This window comes from Pelobates fuscus, chromosome 4, assembly GCF_036172605.1.
Source record: "Pelobates fuscus isolate aPelFus1 chromosome 4, aPelFus1.pri, whole genome shotgun sequence".
NCBI lineage: Eukaryota > Metazoa > Chordata > Amphibia > Anura > Pelobatidae > Pelobates > Pelobates fuscus.
In genome coordinates this window covers 178,078,682-178,102,210 of record NC_086320.1, presented here as the reverse complement: position 1 = coordinate 178,102,210, position 23,529 = coordinate 178,078,682, and the positions used below count along the sequence as shown (strand labels likewise).

General features: G+C 38.3%; 1 protein-coding gene across 3 annotated transcripts in view; it reads left to right on the top strand.

Moving 5' to 3' along the window:
- RELCH (RAB11 binding and LisH domain, coiled-coil and HEAT repeat containing) overlaps nucleotides 1-23,529 on the top strand; it is a 143,722-nt gene that overhangs the window by 25,667 nt on the left and 94,526 nt on the right. For 2 of the 3 annotated variants that reach the window (XM_063451819.1, XM_063451818.1), the window contains exons 2-7: nucleotides 2,210-2,299; nucleotides 8,508-8,579; nucleotides 8,692-8,747; nucleotides 13,411-13,524; nucleotides 15,811-16,002; nucleotides 23,238-23,329. In XM_063451819.1, the coding sequence (XP_063307889.1) occupies nucleotides 2,210-2,299; nucleotides 8,508-8,579; nucleotides 8,692-8,747; nucleotides 13,411-13,524; nucleotides 15,811-16,002; nucleotides 23,238-23,329 (616 nt within the window). The remainder of the gene's footprint in view (nucleotides 1-2,209; nucleotides 2,300-8,507; nucleotides 8,580-8,691; nucleotides 8,748-13,410; nucleotides 13,525-15,810; nucleotides 16,003-23,237; nucleotides 23,330-23,529) is intronic. The other variant, XM_063451821.1, reaches the window with a different exon arrangement.

Sequence of the window (23,529 nt, the reverse complement as noted above, 5' to 3'; positions counted from 1 at the left end):
TGGGTTAAGCCTTCCCCCTATGTCCTCTAGTGGCTGTCTCATTGACAGCCGCTAGAGGCGCTTGCGTGCTTCTCACTGTGATTTTCACAGTGAGAGCACGCCAGCGTCCATAGGAAAGCATTGTGAATGCTTTCCTATGTGACCGGCTGAATGCGCGCGCAGCTCTTGCCGCGCGTGCGCATTCAGCCGACGGGGAGGAGAAGAGGTGGATCGGAGGAGGAGATCTCTCCGCCCAGCGCTGGAAAAAGGTAAGTTTTTACCCCTTTCCCCTTTCCAGAGCCGGGCGGGAGGGGGTCCCTGAGGGTGGGGGCACCCTCAGGGCACTCTAGTGCCAGGAAAACGAGTATGCTTTCCTGGCACTAGAGTGGTCCTTTAAGTGGTCTTGGTGTCTACAGTGTCCCTTTAGTTGAAACCCATTAGAGTATTTTTCATATGTGGAAACATGGTCATTCTGCTAAGTAGGTTGCCTTTGCTAAATTTTGTGTTGCGTTTAGTTATTTTGTGTGATAGAATATAACACACAGTCTTGTCAATTGCACATTTACTTTCTGCCTGCCAGTAAATTGATACAATTGATTCATTCCCAATTGAAGATTTAACACCAAACTTGCCCCTGATTGTGAATAAAATCTCAGAAACTAGTACTATTGACCATCTTTATCCTTGCTACCATATGCATCTCAAGTTCTCTAAATATAGACCTAGTGGTTGGTGATTCCACAGCATGCTGCTAAATCTTCTGGGACTCTGATTGCATCTACTCATTCTTACATTACAATTTGTTTGTGTGGTCATTTATTTTGTATCTTCTCTTTATCTAATTTAAAAAAACAAACAAATAAACAAAAAAACACTCTATATAAGCACATTGTTCGCTTGTTGTTGTTTTTTTTCTTTACCTTTAATCATTGCTTTATTCATTCCATTTAGTGTTTTGTCTACATTAAACAAAAATTTGGAAATAATAAATATTGCCCAGAATGTTTTGGTCTATTTCCACTTTTTAGTGGGTACTACTTTTTTTTATTTTATGATACTTCTTAGAAACGTGAAGTAAGGTCTTTGTCCATTTTTTGGGACATATCTTGCGCCTCGTGTACCTTTTTTATGCTGTATAAGGGTTCACTTGAGTTTGTTCTGTACACATCATTCATTGGGAATGCCTTGGGAGCTCTATCATACATTTTCCCAGTTTACACATGGTTACATTTCGCTTCTTGATTCCACTTGTTGGCTAGGAGATGCCTTCGTTGTGAATAGATAAAAAGCAAGTTGATGGTTGTTCCATCAATGCTGTTTGAGTTCCTAGTGCATTTCTTTCGCTATTGAGCTACTAAAATTCTAAGAGTAATTCATTCTATAGTACACACCTTTCAAGTGAAACGCTCAATGGGATACTATAGTCTGTGGCCATTACCGTGCAGTGTACTAGAAACCTTTAGTAGAAACGGCATAGTGCAATCCACCCCAAGTTGCTGTCATTATGACAACCACTAGTGGCACTGCCGCAGTACTGGCAATGTAAACCTCAGTCACATGTTGCGGACGCCCATATTAACGCACTGGATACAATTTTTTCCTATGGGGGAAGTGTGAAAGTATGTACATCATTCGCTATGTATGTGCATCAGGTCCACAGTGCTCCGAGGAACATTGAATTTGGAGCATCACAGTGGAGGGGTAAGCAGAGGCGAGGGAGTCTTGGTGCTGGAAAAAGTTAAATAACTAATTGTTATCGCAAAAGAGGGGGAGTTGTGTTGTACTCAGAACAGGGGCACTAGAGTGTTAGGAATACAGTATATAGCAGGGTATGCTACCGTTGGCCCTCCAGATTTTGGGGACTGCATCTTCCCTGATGTTTGCTGGCATTCTGGCTGTAAGAGCATTATGTGATATGTAAAGAGTCCCAAAAGGGTGTATTTCTAATGCTAGGTACTATGTCTGCAGGCTCTGAAGGTTTCTTCATTCTTTGTGTGAGGTACTTATCTCACACAGGAGGCTGCTGGCAGGGTTAGTTGTATGCATATGAAGCTGTTTTGGTGCTCAGACAAGCCATTTTTGATAATGTGTGCTGTTTATTTGAAAGTTTCACATGTCCACACTTAATTAAACAAGACCAAGATCCTAGTAGAAATTGTAATGGCATCCAATACAGTATATTGTAGCAAGGCACTGGATATTGATTACACTACTGGCTTTTCCATTTCAGATCGTGCTGGCAGCATAAGCACCCTTGATTCTCTGGACTTTGCAAGGTACTCTGACGATGGCAACCGCGACACAGATGAACGGGTGACAGGTGAGTAGGTTATGTCTTGAACTCTTTTCTAATCTACTGCAGTGATGTCAGCTAACTGCCAGACCGATAGTTTGCAATCTTAGATCACTGTTGGAGAAACTGGGCTGCAGATATCTGCAAGAGTGGGTACTAGGTAGCAAAGCAGTTCAGCACTGTTTTGTTTTTTTTACAGATACTTATAGGGACACTCTGGGCAACAATACAACTTAAATAAATCAAATATGTTTTGCATGCTCAAATACAATCTTTCAAATGTATTAAAGATGTATTGGTGCCTGGAGTGTCCCTTTATAAGTCTTAATTTTATAATAATATTTCCACCATTAAACAATTATACTGTATTCATCATTATTATTTTAATATGTCAATATAAGATATATAAAAAATAATATATATATATATTCTTGTAAATATTACCAAACAAAACAATAAGCATTTTTTTTGTATACATATAATTCCCCTCTATAAATTAAGTGGTATAATGGAAATGCTGTTGCCTTTCAATGTTGTTGTTCATTGTGCTCTAGCAATTGCTACTGGGCCGTGCTCAGCTAGCACCACTAGTCTTAGTTTATGGATCAAATAGTATATAATGGGTCCACTGCTTTTCCAAATAAGCTAACAACAAAATTTGATCGATGCCAAATGGTGCTTGTGGCAACTAATTCGGAAAGAAATCCACATCTATCCCTACAAGTCTTCAGTTGAGCCCTCAGAATTAGCATCCAGTTGGTCCACATGAAGTAGTAATGTGTAAGGTATGTTTATGTAGACACAAAGTCACCACTAGAGATGGCATGATATCTAGTGCTACACAGGGGAAGTGAAAACCTTTTGTAATGTTTTAAGGACATGTGCCTATCCCTAAGAATAGATGGAACACAAGAAAATTAAATGGTCTGTTATAAAAAAAAAGTGCTGCTTCATTAACAATAGAAGTAAAACATGTTTATGCACCTGTTGAGCAGAATCTTCTATTTATGATATCCGGTGTTGGTGCTGGAGTATACATAATGTACAACTGATGAACGGAATGTTTTTTTTATATACATTTGTTAGGTCAGTTTTAAGAGAGAATTTTAGCTCAATATCCACATATTTGTGCCTGATAGTGCAATATAAAAGAATAGAATCTCTAATAGTCAGTGGCAGCCATGATGTTCTGGTGTAATATTCCTAATCCTTGTTTGAATGTTGCTATTCTGTTTTGTACAGGAACAGCAGAGCTTTCTTTCACTAGCCTTCAGTTTTACTATTCGTATCTTAATGTAGGAGTTTTAAGGGACACTTTAGGCACTGTTATTAGTTACAGTGCCCAGAGCACCCATAGCGCACTCCCTAAAAGCACTATTTTAAAGAAGTTTAACACAAAGTGATAGCCCCACCACCATCATACACCGTTTAGGTATGGTTAAGGCAGAGATGTATTCATTTCCTTGTAGCCATTCTTATTCGTACCAACAATTGCACTGTCATAGGCTGAATTCGGTCAGCTGACAATCTAACCCAATCACAGCCACTCACTGCTTCTCTGGCTAATACTTGCTCATTAGTCTAAGCAACAATTTGTTGCAGAATGGAATGACGGTGTCCGTGGGGTCCAGATACGATAACCACTTCAACGATATGAATTAGTTACGTTACCTACCGTTTTTCCTTAATGTGCATACTGAAAGCTCTTTAGAAAACATGTTATAGAAAGCCATTAAAAACATTTAAGTCTGCTTTTTTTCTATAGAAGTCAATCACTGATAATTAAAACAAGCACCTTAGTTAAATTTTCAAACATTTTTTTTCCCTTTCTTTCTTTTAACCAGACTTTATTTGAGACTGCTTTTATGACAGCACAGTTTTTTTAATTTTAATTTTATATACATAGTCCTGTCACTACAAGAACAGTGCAGGTTTTTTTGATTGTTTCCATTTTTTTTAAATGGATGTTAAGCACCTAAACCACTTAATCTCAATAGAGGGGTTTTGGTGCATATGTTCCTTTGACAAGGTAGAACATGTCTGTTCATGGGAAATATCAATGTTTACATTTGTCCAAGAACATGACGAAGGTGCTAATGCTCATCTGCATTTCACACAGCATGATAACATTGAACACATCCAATGTTTTTGTAAAAAAAAAAATGTATTGGTTCAATGTCTCCCTATGGGTGCGCCCTGTATCATAGAGAGGTATTGGATTGGGAAAAAAGTCATCACAGCTGATGACTTCATAGAAGACTGGGTGACCTGCGCTGGATTACAGGTAACTAATTGTTTTGGTGGTGTTTTTTTATTCTTTTATTTTCTCATTTTGTGTGCTAACAAAAAAGGGAGCAGAAACTAATTTAAAAGAGGAACCTTCCAAAATCAAAAATAATTAATTTATTTTTATCATTAGAATGTTCCTTTAAATGTGCGAAAAGGCAAGATGAGTGCCTCTGCAATATTATTTTATGTGATGATCTGTTATAAGTATTTCACTGATGAAGAGGAATGATAACTGAAACAGTCTCCTTAACGCATTGTTTAGGCTATCTGAAATTTCTTTTTAGATTACCTCAATTGGAGATGTTTTAAATGTGTAATTCAGTAAATTGATTTTACATGTGGAGTCCTTAGATGGGCATTTAGACATTTAGCCTTTAGCACTGGCATATAGCTTTCGCGGTTAGATTGAGCATTTCTCTGTTCCTGTGCTTCACAAAGTTACTTCACTCTAAAACATTTTCTGCATGTCCTTTGACTTTACTGTGAACTTTGTTAAAACAAATAAATGGAACCCCCACCTTGATAGATGCTGTAAAAAAATAAGTGAATGTTATATCAATGTATACTGCCAAACGAAACATGCAGCAGAGTGTTTGTCGGTTTTTCCTCTTTCCCTGTAAATATGAACTGGTCTGTCTGATCATTGCCGTTGCGCATTTGTTCTTCTTGCCGTCTGACATGGGTTTTCATCTTTGGTTTTGCTTGAAAGTCATTTTGCAACATTTGTCTATTTTGTTTTGCTTTTTTAGATTATTTCTATGTTTACTTTTGTTCTTGATTCATTTTTTTGTTACATTTGTAATCTGTATCCATGTTGATTGGCTTTGTAAGCAGGATATTCTTGCTTACCCTTTGCTTACTTGGTTGATACCAAGGTGAAGAATAAGGTATGCGTTTAATCTGATAAAAGCAAATGTCAAGGTGTTTTACAAAGTACAGGAGGCTCAAGTTTTCATTAGAAATGTCAAATCTGGTGATTTGTCATGGGGATTTCTTAAGGGGTCGTGGTAGGTCCTTTTTTTTTTTTTTTTTTTGGTCTTTTTCGGACTGGTTTGAGGATTTATGCAATAGCCATCAAGCAATGGTTCTCAAACTGAATATTTATGTAGGGAAGGTGGCAGCTAAGTTTTTAATAGACATTGACTTTCTAAGGTAGCTTGTCATGTGTTGGTTGGGGAGTACAAAATAATTTCCTGGATGACTGTTTATGGCAAGTAACATGTATAATATTTAGGTTAGTCTGGTATGCCTAGTGCAACACACAGGGATGAGGGAGTCTGACTTGTAATGAAATGCTCAAGACTGGATATAGGCAGAAATTTCACCAAAAATCTGTCTAAAAATGTAAAGTAATAGAATTAACACCGTGAGTTCAGTGTGGTGGATCCAGGAGCTGGTTCACTAAAAAAGGCTTTGGTTAAAATTTCAGTTAGTGAAATTTTAACCAAAGCCTTTTTTAGTGAACCAGCTCCTGGATCCACCACACTGAACTCACGGTGTTAATTCTATTAATGTATAATATTTAGATTGTAGTGTAGTTTTTTTATGCTGGTTGTTTTTTTTTTTTGTTTGTTTTTATTTTTATTACGTTGGCATAGTTAAGCCTAGAAACGTTTTTTTTTTTTTTTTTTTTTTTGATGAATAGGTAGGAATATTGAATTATATAGAAATATTGTCAGTATTGGTGAGATTCAAATTATCTCTGACATAGAACCTTCAATTAGACTATTTATACCGTTTTCAACGGTGTACAAGGCGTGTTGACTGTTTCCAGGCAACATCAGAAACATGACCAAGTATGTATATTCGATAGTCTTCCTTAAAGAGTTTGCTAATGAACAAGTTATGCACGCATCTTTGGCTTTTTAAAACTAGGAATGTCCAACTCCAAGCAGGTAAAATAGCAGAGGACAAGTGGCTATTTTATTGGACATAAGACCAGAACAACATTCTTCTAGTCTAGTCTAGTAGCACAGATTTTATTGAAAATTATTTTTTAGAGGAACCTTTAAATTACTTTAGTGCAAATTTAATTGGCATAAAAAGACATTTATAGTCACAACAAACTTACCCTAAACATTAGTCAGATTATGCAAAACCTTTGTTTGGGGTTTGAGCTGAGAGATCAAACATGGAATTCCAAGGTTATATTCTGGACAAGGGGTAGGCAACCTTTTTGTATTGCAATGCCAAATAAAAAAAGTAAAAGTCCCTTAGTGTTATAGCCATTTAAAAAAAATAAAAATAATTGTGTGTGTAGTGTTTGGGCTGTATGTTTTCTGTGTGTTTGTATTGCTGTGTGTTTGTATTGCTGTGTGTTTGTATTGCTGTGTGTTTGCATTGCTGTGTGTTTGCATTGCTGTGTGTTTGCATTGATGTGTGTTTGCATTGCTGTGTGTTTGCATTGCTGTGTGTTTGCATTGCTGTGTGTTTGCATTGCTGTGTGTTTGTGGGTATACATTGTTTGAGGCATTGTATATGTGGAGGAATTTGCTTGTAGTGTTTTTGTGTGTGATTGTGTTGTCTGTGGTGTTTGAGTGCCAGTGCAGATGTTGCGAGAGCTGTTTGTTGTATTGTGTGTGGGCTGCCTGTTGTGCTATGTATGTGTGTTTCCTGTATCTCGTATTTATCTGTATGGCACTTCTTGTGGTATTTTGCATGTGTATGTGGACCTTTTGTGTTTTTTTTTTTGTTTTTTTTGGGGGGGGGGGGTTGTGTCATGTTGTATGAAGTTTGTGTGTTTGTCTTTTTTTTTTTTATTTATGATTGTGATCTGTCTGTGGTTTTGCATGCACCTGTGTGTTTGTGAGTTGCTTGCAGTATATGCATGTTGTCTGGACTGTCTGTAATGTGTGTGTGTGTGGGTGGCTTGACTGTATGTATATTTTATGTCTATGTATGTGGGTTGCATATAGCATTTCTGTGTAGTGCAGTACTATTTGTGGTATTCTGTAAGGTATTGGTGGTGCTGTTTGTGATCTGCCTGTGTTCCACATCCTAAGTGTGTGCGTGTGGGTTGCTTGTAGTTTTTGGGTGTGTAATAGGTTTTGTGTGTGGGTGGAAGCTATACATTGTGTTGTGTAAGTATATGTGTGGGGGAGGTTTGAGGGAATGTGGTGGTGGGGGGATCTTTGGCGAAATAAAATTACTATAATTTTATTTATTTGCCCTCTCCACTTTTGCTCACCTTTTGGTTAGGAAACCTTCTGGCTCTCATTCCTATCTGGCGCTTACCAGTGAGTCATGCCATTGCCTTGGTAATCCACAGCAATGTTCTAAATCCCTTAGAAGTGCTGGATTGCAGGGGGAGGGAGGGGCAGGGGTGCAGAATATGCGCCTCCTTGCGCTCTGGTTTGTAGGACACACTGGGCTGGCTTAGGAGATCTGTCTTCTGTATTCAGCAGTATCTTATCAGTGTGTGATTTATGTTGAGTAATGGAGTTTATACAACATAGATCCAGCTATGCTTTATCCAGCTATGCTTTATCAAAGCAAACACTTTACATCCACACACACACACACACACACACACACACTAGATGTTTATAAAGAACTACCATTTAGCATAATATTGTTGGCCAGTGCGCTGTGTTTGTTTGCTTTAAAATCTAGAACGCATAGTGAGACACTGTTCCAGTGCATTCTTAGAAACACAAGAATACATTTTTGATTTCTTGTCACTTTGCATAAACTCCTTGTCAGACAGCTTGAATTGATCTTGGTTTAATTAGTCTTATTTGTGCCGCTAATTAAAATGTCCATCCGTTTGCTTTGAAGCCAACTCTGCTGCATGCTTTCATGAGTCCCATTCAGATTGCATGCTTTCTGTTTCAATACAAACTGTGTATATATTTTTTTCCACACCCATCCTTGCTTTTTATTTTTATTTTTGTTTCCCTTTTCTTGGTTGGATGCCTGTGTGTGTTTAATCCAAATCCCTGTCCAGTCCTGGAGTTTGAACTACGGAAAGCCAACGAGACCATTCAGGCTCTCAGGGTCAACCTCACTCTGGCTGCAGGTGGTGTACATACAACTTTTTTGTTTTGTTTTATTTCTTAGTTCTATATGTTAACAGTCAGTATGGTTGTACTTTTCAGAATATATCATTTGACTTTATTTCTGTATTGCAGAAAATGAAATTCCTTTGCAGGAAAGAAAGAATTATACATCCAGTCCAGAAATACAGGTATGTGTTCATGACATTGATGTGTTCTGGAGACTGAATCTTTAAAGTATTGTATCTGCAAAGTCAACCCAGCAGCATCTCTACCAGTTTGTCTAATAGCTCATTAAGGCAACACTTTGCACTCATGTTCATTATGTAATACTACTACTGGAGGTGTAACTCCAACGTTCTGCATCTCTGTATGTTTGGTGTTTCATAGATAAACAGTGAATGTACAATGACAACTACAAAAAGAGTGCTGATGGCACTTGGGTTACCATTTAAATCCTCTACAGATCTTCTCATGCATTAAATGCTATTTTATTGGAAATGGCAAAACACGGCAGCCAATAATTATTCTTTTTCTGGCTTTTAATAAAGAGATGAATAAACCCTTAGTGGGCCTTGGCAGATGCATTAAATCCTAAATACTTCTCTTACTGATGTAGTCCTTGAACATTATTATTAAAAGCACATTCTATGCACCATAGTCACTACATGCCATTGTAGTGTAAATGCTGCTAGTAGGTCCCCGGTTTCTTTGTCAGACCATTTTTGCACATGTAAACTGAGTGTTCACCTGGAGGCACCTGTGGCTCAGCCTGGCTCATGAATGCTTTATTACTGATATGAAAATTCCTTAGTGACATGCTCAGAGTATCAGTGATATTCAAATATGGATGAAAGTGAAGCATCCACTTCAGTTATTCAGCGAGCAAGGGCTGGGCCTCAGTTGCCCCAGGGATACTCTGTTCTAGGCAAACTACTTGAAAATAATTTGAGACAGAATTAGGAGACTACAGCTGAGGTTATGATGCCTAGACTTCCCTACTATTATACTATTTTTGTAATTTTTTATTTATATTTTAAGGGAACCTCTAAGCACCTAAAAAAAAAAGCGTAATGTGTTTTTAGAGTGCAGATCATGCTCTTGCAGTGTCACTGCTTAATCTCTTCCAATTAGACATTAAATCACTTTATTTATGGAATCCTACCCACACCTCACTTGGCTGAGACTCATGTAGCCTCTCCACACACTTCCTCAAAAAGAGTCTACATAATTTAGCTTTTCTTATTGCATAGGGTGTTTAGTCTTTTTTTTTTACCTCCTGCTCTGTTAATAGCCTGCTAGAACCTGCATCAACATCGTGTGTGATTAAAGTTCAATCAACAGACCATGAGAAAAAAGTAAAATAAACACACTGTGTAGTAAGATCGAAAAATGATTGAAAGCCAAACCATCTTTTTTCCAAATATGCTGTGAGTTACAGCCAGGTGGAGTATGTTTAGGGCTGGATAAACCAAATACACTGTAGAATATTGGTGGTGGATTACGGTTCTGCACCACCAATATGCTACAGTGTATTTTTATGTTTCTGCACCATAACCACTACATCGTTGTAGTGGTTATAGTGCCAGAGGTTCTCAGGGATGTGTTTTTTTCCAGTCTGAGGTGGTCTGCTATTGTGGACATATGAATGTTTTCATACTAGGTTTAATTCGTATTCATTGGCAGAGAGTCATCTGCTGACATTTTTTGCTAATTGATATTGTTTAAAATTGGTGTTGGTATGATGCAGAATTATGAATATCTGCTTTATCAGACCATTCTGCAAGATAAGTGTCAAAACATTCTTGAAATGGCACGTGGACTATTTGCACCTTAACCACTACTACGTCCTTTAGATGTCATGGTGCCTAGAGTATTACTATTAAATATTAAATACATTATAGATTAATCATGTTATGTCAAAGGCAAGGACTGTTAATACTGGAATAGAAAATATTTGATCCATTCTGTTTGCTTAACTTGTTGGTAATCTCTTCTAGTTTCTAAATGATACAACACTGACCAGCCACGGCATTAAAGGGATACTATAGTCACCAAAACAGCTTTAGTTTAATGAAGCGGTTTTGGTGTTTAGCTCATGCCACTGCAGTATCACTGCTCAATTCTCTGCTATTTAGGAGGTAAATCACTCTGTTTATGCAACCCTAGTCACACCTCCCTGCATGGAGAGTGCACAGCCTGTCTAAACACTTCCTGTAAAGTGAGATCTGATGTTTATACTTCCTTTATTGCACAGTCTGTTTAATTTAGAATTTCATATCTCCTACTCTGTTAATAGCTTGCTAGACCTGTGTGTAGCATTAAATTTACAGACCTGTGTGTAGCATTACATTTACAGAACTGATTTAACTTCTAAATGGCTGAGCATTGAGCCTGCAAGGGCATTATCTATATACAAAAACTGCTTCATTAAACTAAAGTTGTTTTAGTGAATCTAGTGTCCCTTTAAAGCCCACCTGCCTAATAGCATTAAGGTCCTTCTCGCGCTGCTAACACAGCTCTAATGCATTGAGGCATGGACTCCAAAAGACCTCTTAATGTGTCTTGTGTTATCTGACAAGAAGACATTAGCAGCTAGATTCTTTAAGTCCTGAAAGTTGCCAGATAGGGCCTCCATGGATCCTATTTGTTGTTCCAGAACATCCCACAGATGCTCAGTCCGATTAAAATCTGGGTAATCTGAGGCCAATGCAACACCTAGAACTCTTTGTCATGTTCCTTAAACCACTCCTGAACAATTTGGCATGGTGCATTATCCTGCTGAAGGAGGCCACTGTCATGAGTTAGTGCACTTTGGCCATGAAGGGTTGTATGTATTCAGTAGCAATTTCTAGCTAGGTGGTACGTGTCAAAGTAAAATCCACATGAATGTCAGGTTTTAAGTTTTCCTAGCAGAACATTTCACAGAGCATAACACTGCCTCCGCCGGCCTGCCTTTTTTTCATACTGCATCCTGCTGTAATCTATTCCCCAGGTAAACCATGCACACACACCTGGCCATCCACCTGATCTAAAAGAAAACGTGATTTTGTAAAAAAAATTTTTTTTTTTAGAGCATGCATCATTCTTCCATTGCTCCATGTTCCAGTTGAAAACACAAGCACTGACCGGTGGTCTTGTGTGTGTATAACAGTAGGGTTTGAAATTGAGGACGGCTTTGGGTGATTCTGAAAAGTAGCACGCTGTAAGCCATATTGTGAGCAGAGCACAAAATGAATCTATGATCTTTAATGGTGATTTGACCACTTTACAAGTAAACACCGATGTTCCCTGTAGTTTGCAGTAGTAAACGTTGTACTTTTATCCGCATATTTGTGAGTTAATTTTTTTCTCATGCTTTTGCCACTTGGATCCGAAATTGATTAGCTACCGAATTAAAGTCTCTAAAGTAAACAATGCCATTGTCAAATAGTTTGTTTATGTAAAATGTGGTCTCCATTCATAGTTTGCATCTTTTTAAGCTACGGAAGTCCTTCATATCCCTTTTTGGAGTATTATTTCCTTTTGATGGCACTGTGTAGTGGACAATACACCCTCCTCCTTTCAGATAAGACTAAAAAAGCAGTGTCCAGGAAACAATATTTGCTGGGAGCTGATATTGAAAGTGTCTGTTGAAAGATAAACATGTTGTGTATCTTTTGTGCCTTTCTCCTAGAAATCAATAGAAATTATAGACAGTCTAAATATCATAGCTAATTTAAACATGCAGTTTACAAGACATTAAATTAAAGGAACTGTATGGGCACTACAACAGCTTCAGCAAAATAATGTTGTTATGGTGCCTAGAGAACACTGGTGAACAGTTTAACCCTGAAGGTCGCTGGATCTTCTAGTCCCCAACGGTATAACATTTCTTCAGTGCTGTTTTAGAAAGACCAGAGTGCTTCCAGGCAGGGGCACCCATTGATTTGCTTAACGCTGTCTTGTTTCTTATTTAAAAAATTTAGAAAAAAAATTAAAGAGAACGGTTTAGCCCCTTCAAGTAAGAAAGCACCAGGGCACTTCTCGGCACTATAACAACTTTGTTTTGTATGTTGCCCATACAGTTTCTTTAAAGGAACACTTCAGTGTTAGGAATACAAAGATGTATTCCTAACACAAACATGCTCCTCAGCCCTTGGGTCTCCCTCCCCGTTTTTTAAAGGGTTAATTTTTTTTCTCTCCTCTTATCCGTTTTCAGCACCAAGGTCCCTTAATGCTGGCTCGTGGTCAGCTTCATCCGAACCCATCCAATTCGCTTGCTTGCCCGGCACATTAGGCCCTCCCCCTAAAGGCAAGCATTGCCTCAGTTCTTTCCTATGGGGTTTTCTCTAATGCTGGATGTCCTCATGCAAAGTGTGAGGACAACCAACGCCGTTTTTCAGTCAGACTCTGTGAAACTCCAGGAAGTGCAATACTGCCACTAGAGGCAGTCTTAGTATTGCAATTTAAACCTTGTAGTTTCTCAAGAACTTTTTTTTACATTGCAGGACTAAGGAGGACTGGGACACTGCATCCAGACCACTTCAATCAGATTGTCTGGGTGCCTCTAGTTTCCAATTAAGTTGCTGGACTTTTTGAATAGTTTCCAATTCTTGGCTCTGGATGCATTATAATTTGTATTATAATTACCCCAGTGGAAAATAAAATCTCAAGTTTTTGTTTTGATATATGCTGTTTAGTGAGTTTCCAGTGCCCCCCTTGTTATGCCTTAAACCCCATAACGAAGTATTACTTCTGTCCTTTGTGCTAGCATCTTAGGAGTACTGCATAGCATTAATAAAGCAAAACAAAAAATAAAACACATTTGTGATGATAAGCTGAGTGCTTAATTATTGCCGTGTTTTCTTTTAGGAGCCTATTAAACCTGTTGAAAAGAGAGCTCTCAATTTTCTTGTGAATGAGTATTTATTGAAAAATAACAACAAGCTGACTGCAATCACCTTTTCGGATGAAAACGATGATCAGGTATTTTATATTTTTAATTTCTTCCTCTCACCCAACCCCATTTTCTGTTAAATGAATCAGATTTTGTGAATGACAATTCTGCTTTGCAAGTCATTTGTCTGTGTCATAATGTAACTTTATTTATCGATGGATGTGTCTTCTATAAATACTTTTAGTCTATTTATATTTTATATAAATCTTAATGCATGATGACCGAAAAGAAATACTGAACAAATTTAAAATGGTAGTGGTCCTTTTTGTTATAGTGCCATCTAGTGGCCAGTTCTTATAGCATTACGAAGAGTAAAATATACACATGACACTCCTAATAAATAAGTATATGACATACTCCTCTAAATTAAAAAGACTCCTAAATGTAGTCCTGTGACACAACACCAGGCAACGCAGGCTTGTCTATAAAGAGATTTATTTCATTGCTGAGAGGGTGACACTCCAGCTAACAATAGGCCTCTCCTAAGCCTAATTTACAAACTTTTATTATGTAAAAATACACATAAAAGCATACTTGATAGGAAATCAAATTGACATACATGGTTATACTGAATGTAACATTTCATGCAAACGTTGCTGATCTGGAAAAATCTGTAAGTCTGCAATAATTACAACAATTGCCTTTGTTTACCATTTGGATTTTTTACAAAAATTATGAGTTTTATGAATTACTCCGTGTCTTTCCCTTTGTCCTAGTGTGTGTTAGTTGTGTGTCGTTTGTGGTGACTGCTAACTGTACTTGGAGTGTTCTGGCTGTATGCATATCTTCCAACAATGGGAGGGATGAAATTAGAATAGGTGGGCAGACTGCACATTACTGGCAATGCCCATAATGGCTGTGCCAGCACAGAAATCGTTTCAGTCCTTTGTGGCATGCCTTGTGATCAAATCCTTCCTCTATATAGTTAGAATTATAAACTACTAGCATTCATAATAGGATTTTGAACACGTCTAATTGTAATCTAATTTGCAGATACATTAAATTTAGAATCTATAGCAAATAATCTTAATAACTTATTATGAATGTGTATACATTTTTTTTTTTTTTGTATGGCTATGTTTGTTGTTCCTTAAAATATTTAATGTCACTTGTTAAACTCAAGGGCTACACCATTCCAGAGCTTACTTTAAAAGCATTCACCTCTTCAAGAAAGCAGTATTAAATGGTTATCCCTCCCTCTTTCTCCTCACCTGCACCGACTCGTTTCTTTAACTGTCCTCCGAATGAATCCTCTAAAAGTTATGTTCTCATTTTAATGTAAAATGAGCGACTGACAATTTTTATGTATAAAATCTGTTTTACCCTTTTCTTTGCAGACTTATATTCCACTTCCCTTAGAATATAAGCTTGTTTGTTAGTTCACCTACTGTACTGCGGAACATACTGATGCTTTGTAAATAATGAAAACCTTGTATTAGGACTAAATGTCAAGGTATTTGCCTTACTTCCTATGAAAAGATTATAGACTACTTTGACTTCCCAGGTGTTATTTAGGTGTTTTCATGTAATATTATTTATACAGGGCTTTGGATTTCACAACTTTAACCATAAGTGTAAACAGTATTGCATGACTTCTAATGCAAGTAAGATTAGGCAACAAACTTCTGGTCAGAAGCATAATAATAGGGGGTGTTTTGCCCCAGTGACAGCCAGCAGGTGGATGCACACAGCACTTTTGCCCCATGCTATGATGAGTGGTACCAAGACAGAAAGTATTCAATCTTCTATACCCAGTATATCAACTCTGCATGTTCAGGCTGCACTGTGAGTAGAAGGCAGAGGAAATTAGTGTGTTGACTTGACCTGTTGAGTAGAGAGTGGTCACCAAACTGTCCAGTATCAAACTACGGTACTGTTCTTAACTCTAACCAGCACTAACTAACCCTACCAGTTAACTGTTTAGTAGATTGACTCACTGGTTGAATGATGTGAGAGCATCAATGCTGAGGGTTCTAGTAATGCACAGTACATACCTCAATCTTGGCGATCAATTATTTTAGGTCCTCGCATTGGCAGTCAGTAATAGGTTTGCAATCACTGGGCTAGCTGTCCGAGTGCTTGCATGCCTATAGGGCTTCCATACAGCTATTTCTGACTTGTCTTTATTGTGTGACATAAATAACCCAGTTTCCATGATCACAGTGAGACTGGCTTTTAAAATGCACTTTTAGCCAAGGACTTGTTTTGTAAATTAACTGCTTTGCTTAGATGCTCTGTAAAATTCTTTCTTAAAAAAAAAAATGGGGTGTGTGGGAGAAGAGAAAAAAAACTGATTTCCATTCTTCCCTTCCCAGGACTTCGAGCTATGGGATGATGTAGGACTGAACATTCCAAAACCCCCAGACTTGTTACAAATATATCGTGACTATGGCAATCACCAAGCAGTAGCCAAGCTATCTGAAGATGTTGCTGTTGGTGTGAGCGAAGATGACTTGGAGCCCATGGAAATGGGTATTGAAAAGCCTGCAAATTTACAAGAAATAGAGGTAAGGAGGTCTAGAAAAAGGGTACATGGTGCTGATGGAGTAGAATGGTTTATCAACTAAAAAAATTTAACCAGGGAGAAAGTGTCGGGTTACTCTGAAGTAAAACCCTATATCAGATAACCAAAATGGAGACCAAGCATTGTGAAATAATTGAATTGTATGATCTGTTTCTACCTGGAGAAGGGTCTTGCATTGTTTTACTTGTATTGTTTTATTTAGTTATATACAGTGTGTGTTAGAACGCGTGTGTGTGTGTGTGTGTGTGTATATATATATATATATATATATATATACACACATACATACAGTTGCAAGAAAAAGTATGTGAACCCTTTGGAATGATATGGATTTCTGCACAAATTGGTCATAAAATGTGATCTGATCATCATCTAAGTCACAACAATAGACAATCACAGTCTGCTTAAACTAATAACACACAAAGAATGAAATGTTGCCATGTTTTTATTGAACACACCATGTAAACATTCACAGTGCAGGTGGAAAAAGTATGTGAACCCCTAGACTAATGACATCTCCAAGAGCTAATTGGAGTGAGATGTCAGCCAACTGGAATCCAGTCAATGAGATGAGATTGGAGGTGTTGGTTACAGCTGCCCTGCCCTATAAAAAACACACACCAGTTCTGGGTTTGCTTTTCACAAGAAGCATTGCCTGATGTGAATGATGCCTTGCACAAAAGAGCTCTCAGAAGACCTACGATTAAGAATTGTTGACTTGCATAAAGCTGGAAAGGGTTATAAAAGTATCTCCAAAAGCCTTGCTGTTCATCAGTCCACGGTAGTACAAATTGTCTATAAATGGAGAAAGTTCAGCACTGCTGCTACTCTCCCTAGGAGTGGCTGTCCTGTAAAGATGACTGCAAGAGCACAGCGCAGACTGCTCAATGAGGTGAAGAAGAATCGTAGAGTGTCAGCTAAAGACTTACAAAAGTCACTGGCAAATGCTAACATCCCTGTTAGCAAATCTACAATACGTAAAACACTAAACAAGGATGGATTTCCTGGGAGGATACCACAGAGGAAGCCACTGCTGTCCAAACAAAACATTGCTGCACGTTTACAGTTTGCACAAGAGCACCTGGATGTTCCACAGCAGTACTGGCAAAATATTCTGTGGACAGATGAAACCGAAGTTGAGTTGTTTGGAAGAAACACACAACACTATGTGTGGCGAAAAAGAGGCACAGCACACCAACATCAAAACCTCATCCCAACTGTGAAATATGGTGGTGGGGGCATCATGGTTTGGGGCTGCTTTGCTGCGTCAGGGTCTGGACGGATTGCTATCATCGAAGGAAAAATGAATTCCCAAGTTTATCAAGACATTTTGCAGGAGAACTTAAGGCCATTTGTCTACCAGCTGAAGCTCAACAGAAAATAGGTGTTGCAACAGGAGAATGACCCAAAGCATAGAAGTAAATCAACAACAGATTGGCTTAAACAGAAGAAAATACACCTTCTGAAGTGGCCCAGTCAGAGTCCTGACCTCAACACGTTTGAGATGCTGTGGCATGACCACAAGAAAGCGATTCACACCAGACATCCCAAGAATATTGCTGAACTGAAACCGTTCTGTAAAGAGGAATGGTCAAGAATTACTCCTGACCGTTGTGCACGTCTGAACTGCAACTACAGGAAACGTTTGGTTGAAGTTATTGCTGCCAAATGAGGTTCAACCAGTTATTAAATCCAAGGGTTCACATACTTTTTCCACCTGCACTGTGAATGTTTACATGGTGTGTTCAATAAAAGCATGGCAACATTTCATTCTTTGTGTGTTATTAGTTTAAGCAGACTGTGATTGTCTATTGTTGTGCCTTAGATGATGATCAGATCACATTTTATGACCAATTTGTGCAGAAATCCATATCATTCCAAAGGGTTCACATACTTTTTCTTGCAACTGTATAAGCACACATTGATTTTTAACGTTCTAACTTAATGTGTATAGTTCTCCTGTAATCGGTTGCTACTACCATATTGAGCTGTGCCATAGGTTTTACGCTAATATAGGCAAAATCCTAGATTGCATGTTTATCAGTCTGGAGGTGGACCTTGTACTACCCGTAGAACATTTACATGGACACTATAGTAACCAAAACAATGTTGGCTTAATGAAACCATTTTGCTGTATAGATCATGCCCCTGTAGCCTCACTTTTCTTACAATTCTCTGCCATTTAGGAGTTAAATCACATGCCCCTATCTGCATGTAACTTGCACAGCACTCCTAAACACTTCATGTAAAGTCATCTAAAGTAGATACATCCCTTGTTGCAAATTCAGTTTAATTTAGAATTTCTTATCTCCTGCTCTGTTAATAGCTTACAAGACTTTGCAGAAGCCTTCTCTATGTATTAAAAGTTCAATTTACACTGCAAGAGATACAAACTTTTAAAATAAGTTACAGCTGATTGAAAATGGAACAATTTTTTTTGTCATGCAGGCTGTGTCAGCCACAGCCAGGGGCCACAGCCAGGGGAGGTGTAGCTAGGGTTGCAAAAACCAAAAACAAAATGATTTACCTCTTAGATGGGGTAGACTTGAGCAGATAAACTGCAGGGGCCTGATCTATACACAAAAACTACTTAATTAAGGTAAAGCTGTTTTGGTGACTATAGTGTCCTATTAACCCCTTAAGACCGCAGGACGTTCTATGCCGTCCTTATTTTGGTGGCTCTAAACGCCGCAGGACGGCATAGAACGTCCTGCGATCTTTTGTACTTACCTGGTCGCCGGCGATCCCACGCTGGCGATCGCGGTATGGGGGACTTCCCTAGGAGCCCAGGGAGTCCCCCTCTGTCCTCTTCGGCCCCCCATGGCCATGTGATCGCGAAGTCCTTGCGAGGACCCCGCGATCACATGGACGGCATAGCCGTCCATGTCAATGCCAGCAGGGGGAGTGCCTGTAATGACAGGTACTCCCCCTGCTGTCTGAAAAATAAAAATAAAATGTTAAAACCGTGTAAAAATAAGATTATATTTACTTAGATCATTTATATATTTATTATATATTTGATCTAAGTATATATATATATATATATATATATATACACATAAATATACATACACTGTCTACGTGTATTTTAATATTAATATATGCATAATTATATATATATATTATCAAAATACACGTACAATGATATTGATTAAATATATATATAATTTTCATTATATATATATATTTATATATAATAAAAAATAAACATATAAATACGTTAAAAAATAAAATTAAAAAAATTATAATAAATAGATAAATATATAAACATGCGTAATTTCGTTCTAACTGTATTTTAAAATTAATATATATTGATATCAAAATACATGTAGAACGAAATAATATATATCTCTATATACATAAGTATACGTATATATCACTATATATATATATATATATATATATACCTATATATAAATAAAAAAAATAAAAAAAAATGATATACATATATATATATATATATATATATATATATATATATATTCACATATATATATATATATATAACTATAACAATTCTACGTACCGTATATACTCGAGTATAAGCCGACCCGAATATAAGCCGAGGCCCCTAATTTTATCCCAAAAAACTGGGAAAACTTATTGACTCGAGTATAAGACTAGGGTGGGAAATGCAGCAGCTACTGGTAAATTTCTAAATAAAATTAGATCCTAAAAAAAATATATTAATTGAATATTTATTTACAGTGTGTGTATAATGAATGCAGTGTGTGCGTATGTGTGTGTGTATGAGTGCAGCGTGTGTGTATGAGTGCAGCGTGTGTGTATGAGTGCAGTGTGTGTGTGTATGAATGCAGTGTGTGTGTGCATGAATGCAGTGTGTGAATGCAGTGTGTGCAGGGCCGGTGCAAGGATATTTGCCGCCGTAGGCAAAACATTTTTTGCCGCCCCCTCCCCCCCCATATGTCCTGACTTCCCCTCCTCCTCCCTCAGTGGTCCTTACCTCCCCACCCCCGTGTTCCTTCACCCCCCCCCCAGTGGTCCTGACTCACCCCTCCCCTAGTGGTCCTTACCCTCCCCTCCCCTAGTGGTCCTTACTTCCCCCTCCCCTCCCATAGTGGTCCTTATCCCACCCCCTCCCTCTCATAGTGGTCCTTATCCCCCCCTCCCTCCCATAGTGGTCCTTATCCCCCCCTCCCTCCCATAGTGGTCCTTATCCCCCCCCTCCCTCCCATAGTGGTCCTTATCCCCCCCCTCCCTCCCATAGTGGTCCTTATACCCCCCCTCCCTCCCATAGTGGTCCTTATCCCACCCCCTCCCTCCCATAGTGGTCCTTATCCCCCCCTCCCTCCCATAGTGGTCCTTATCCCCCCCTCCCTCCCATAGTGGTCCTTATCCCCCCCTCCCTCCCATAGTGGTCCTTATCCCCCCCTCCCTCCCATAGTGGTCCTTACCCCCCCCTCCCTCCCATAGCGGTCCTTATACCCCCCCTCCCTCCCATAGTGGTCCTTATCCCCCCCCCCTCCCTCCCATAGTGGTCCTTATACCCCCCTCCCTCCCATAGTGGTCCTTATACCCCCCTCCCTCCCATAGTGGTCCTTAACCCACCCCCACCCTCCCATAGTGGTCCTTAACCCACCCCCACCCTCCCATAGTGGTCCTTATACCCCCCCCCCAATCCCATAGTGGTCCTTATACCCCCTTTTTTTTGTTATTATTATTATTTTTTTTATTCTTATTATTTTTTTATTATTTCTTCTTATTTTATTTTTTTTCGGCCCCCCTCCCTGCTTGATATATGGCAGGGAGGGGGGCTCTCCTTCCCTGGTGGTCCAGTGGCAGTTCAGTGGGGGGGAGAGGGGGGCTGGCAGAGCTGTACTTACCTGTTCTGCAGCTCCTGTCAGCTCTCTCCTCCTCTGCGCCGTCCGTTCTGCTCTTCTGTCAGCTCCCAGTGTAAATCTCGCGAGAGCCGCGGCTCTCGCGAGACTTACACTGGGAGCTGACCGAGGTGCTGAACGGACCGGCAGAGGAGGAGAGAGCTGACAGGAGCTGCAGAACAGGTAAGTACAGCTCTGCCAGCCCCCCTCTCCCCCCAGTCTGTATTATGGCAATGCAAATTGCCATAATACAGACCTTGACTCGAGTATAAGCCGAGTTGGGGTTTTTCAGCCCAAAAAATGGGCTGAAAAACTCGGCTTATACTCGAGTATATACGGTATATATTTATGTAATCATTTTACATAATTAGGTCATTTTATTAATTACAATTTGCAGGACCTGCCTGACAACCCAGGCTGAAAGTTCAGGGAATTTAATTTTCTAGCACTATATTTAACCCTGTAACTTTCCAAGACACCATAAAACCTGTACATGGGGGGTACTGTTTTACTCGTAAGACTTCGCTGAACACAAATATTAGTGTTTCAAAACAGTAAAATATATTACAACGACGATATCGTCAGTGACAGTGACATTTTTTGCATTTTTCACACACAAACGGCACTTACACTGACGATATAATTGTTGTGATACGTTTTACTGTTTTGAAACACTAATATTTGTGTTCAGCGAAGTCTCCCGAGTACAACAGTACCCCTCATGTACAGGTTTTATGATGTTTTCAAAAGTTACAGAGTCAAATATAAGGTTTGCATTTCAGTTTTTTCACATTAAAATTCGCCAGGTTGCCTTTGAGACCGTATGGTAGCCCAGGAATGAAAATTATCCCCATGAGGGCATACCATTTGCAATAGTAGACAACCCAGGGTATTGCAAATATTGTATGTTCAGTTTTTTTTAGTAGCCACTTAGTCACAAACACTGGCCAAAATTTGCGTTCAAATGAATTTTTTGCATTTTCAAATATTAACACTAACTTTGGCCAGTGTTTGTGACCAAGTGGCTACTATAAAAGACTGGACATACTCGATTTGCAATACCTTGGGTTGTCTACTTTTGCAAATGGTATGCCATCATGGGGGTAATTCTTATTCCTGGGCTACCATATGGTCTCAAAGGCAACGTAACCAATCTGGCGAATTTCAATGTGAAAAATCTGAAATATGTAACACGCTATATTTGACCCTGTAACTTCCCAATACACCATAAAACCTGTACGTAGGGGGTACTGTTTTACACGTGAGACATCGCTGAATACAAATATGTGTATTGTATTGCAGTAAAAGCAAACAGTATTTTGACATTCACAGTTAAAATGTTACGTAGAACTAAAACAATTAAAAAAATTCTTATTTTCTCCCATTTTTTTATATTTTTTTCATATTAAATTATGTTCCATACCTAAATATTTGATAAATGAAAGCCCTGTTTCCCCTGAATAAAATGATATATAATAAGGGGGGGTGCATTTAATATGAAAGAGGTGAATTACGGTTGGACAGACATATAGCGCAAATGCCAGGTTTTGTTTACGTTTTTTTTTGGATCACAACTTGTACATTTGGCTGCGGTCTTAAGGGGTTAATGTCTGCTATAGATCTCTGTTCAATTCTATTAAAAAAGAAAAATAGTACACTTGTCAACTGTCATAACCATGTGCCTTTTTTTTCTATATTAAAGCCTGACATGTCCCATATTTAGTAGAATTATGTGTGTATAGATTTTTCCCTTACATTTAGTTCACAGATCAAGTGAAAAAGAATAACCAATAGAGCGAAAAACTATTTTTTTTCATATATTTATATAATTAGTTTATAATAAAAAAAAATCTACAGCTTCTTTTTTTTTTTTTTTTAACCTCTATAGCTCACTTTTTACTTGATTGCCCCTTTTGTTGTCCCTGCCCCTTTTTACTTTCTTTCTTTCTTACTTTCTTTTTAAAACATACGTGTTTGACCAGGGCATATTTTATTTGGTTCATTTGGAATTTAGAAATTCTACTGATGTCTGAATTGCAGTGCAGTACAGACCAAAATAAAGCTAGTAGAAGTCTAGTATACACTCAAGTTATTGAATGTAACTTGCTTAACATATATTGTGCACTTTTCCCATCACAATCACAACTATGGTTCATGGATAAGGTTTTTTACTTGGCCTTAGTAAAGGTATGGGGTTTGGGAACCAGTGGATTTTTTTAAAATTATTTTTTTTGTGCTTTTTATTTATTTACTATGTGTATGTATTTATTTTTTTAAAACTATTTTAATGCCCTTACAAAGCAGGCAATGGATTTTTTTATTTTTTTTATTTAACCAGTATGTTAACAAGCACTTGTCATATTAATTTTGTTATTTTCAGCAATCAGCCATAGTGCAGGAACTAGAGAACACGATTGGGAAATGTAAACATGAAAAAGCTACTTTGTTGGATCAAATTCAGAAGCTCGAGAGGTATGTAATGATGACATTAGGATCAATTTCCTCAAGGGACACATTTACTGATGCTGTACTGGCACTATATATCTAGGTTCACAATAACTGGCATGACAGAGCTGTATGTTTATATAAGCATTAAATAAATGTTTACCTGCCTAGTGCCCATACCAAAAAAAAGTTAGAAGGGAAATTGAGAATGGGCTGGTGCTTGTCTT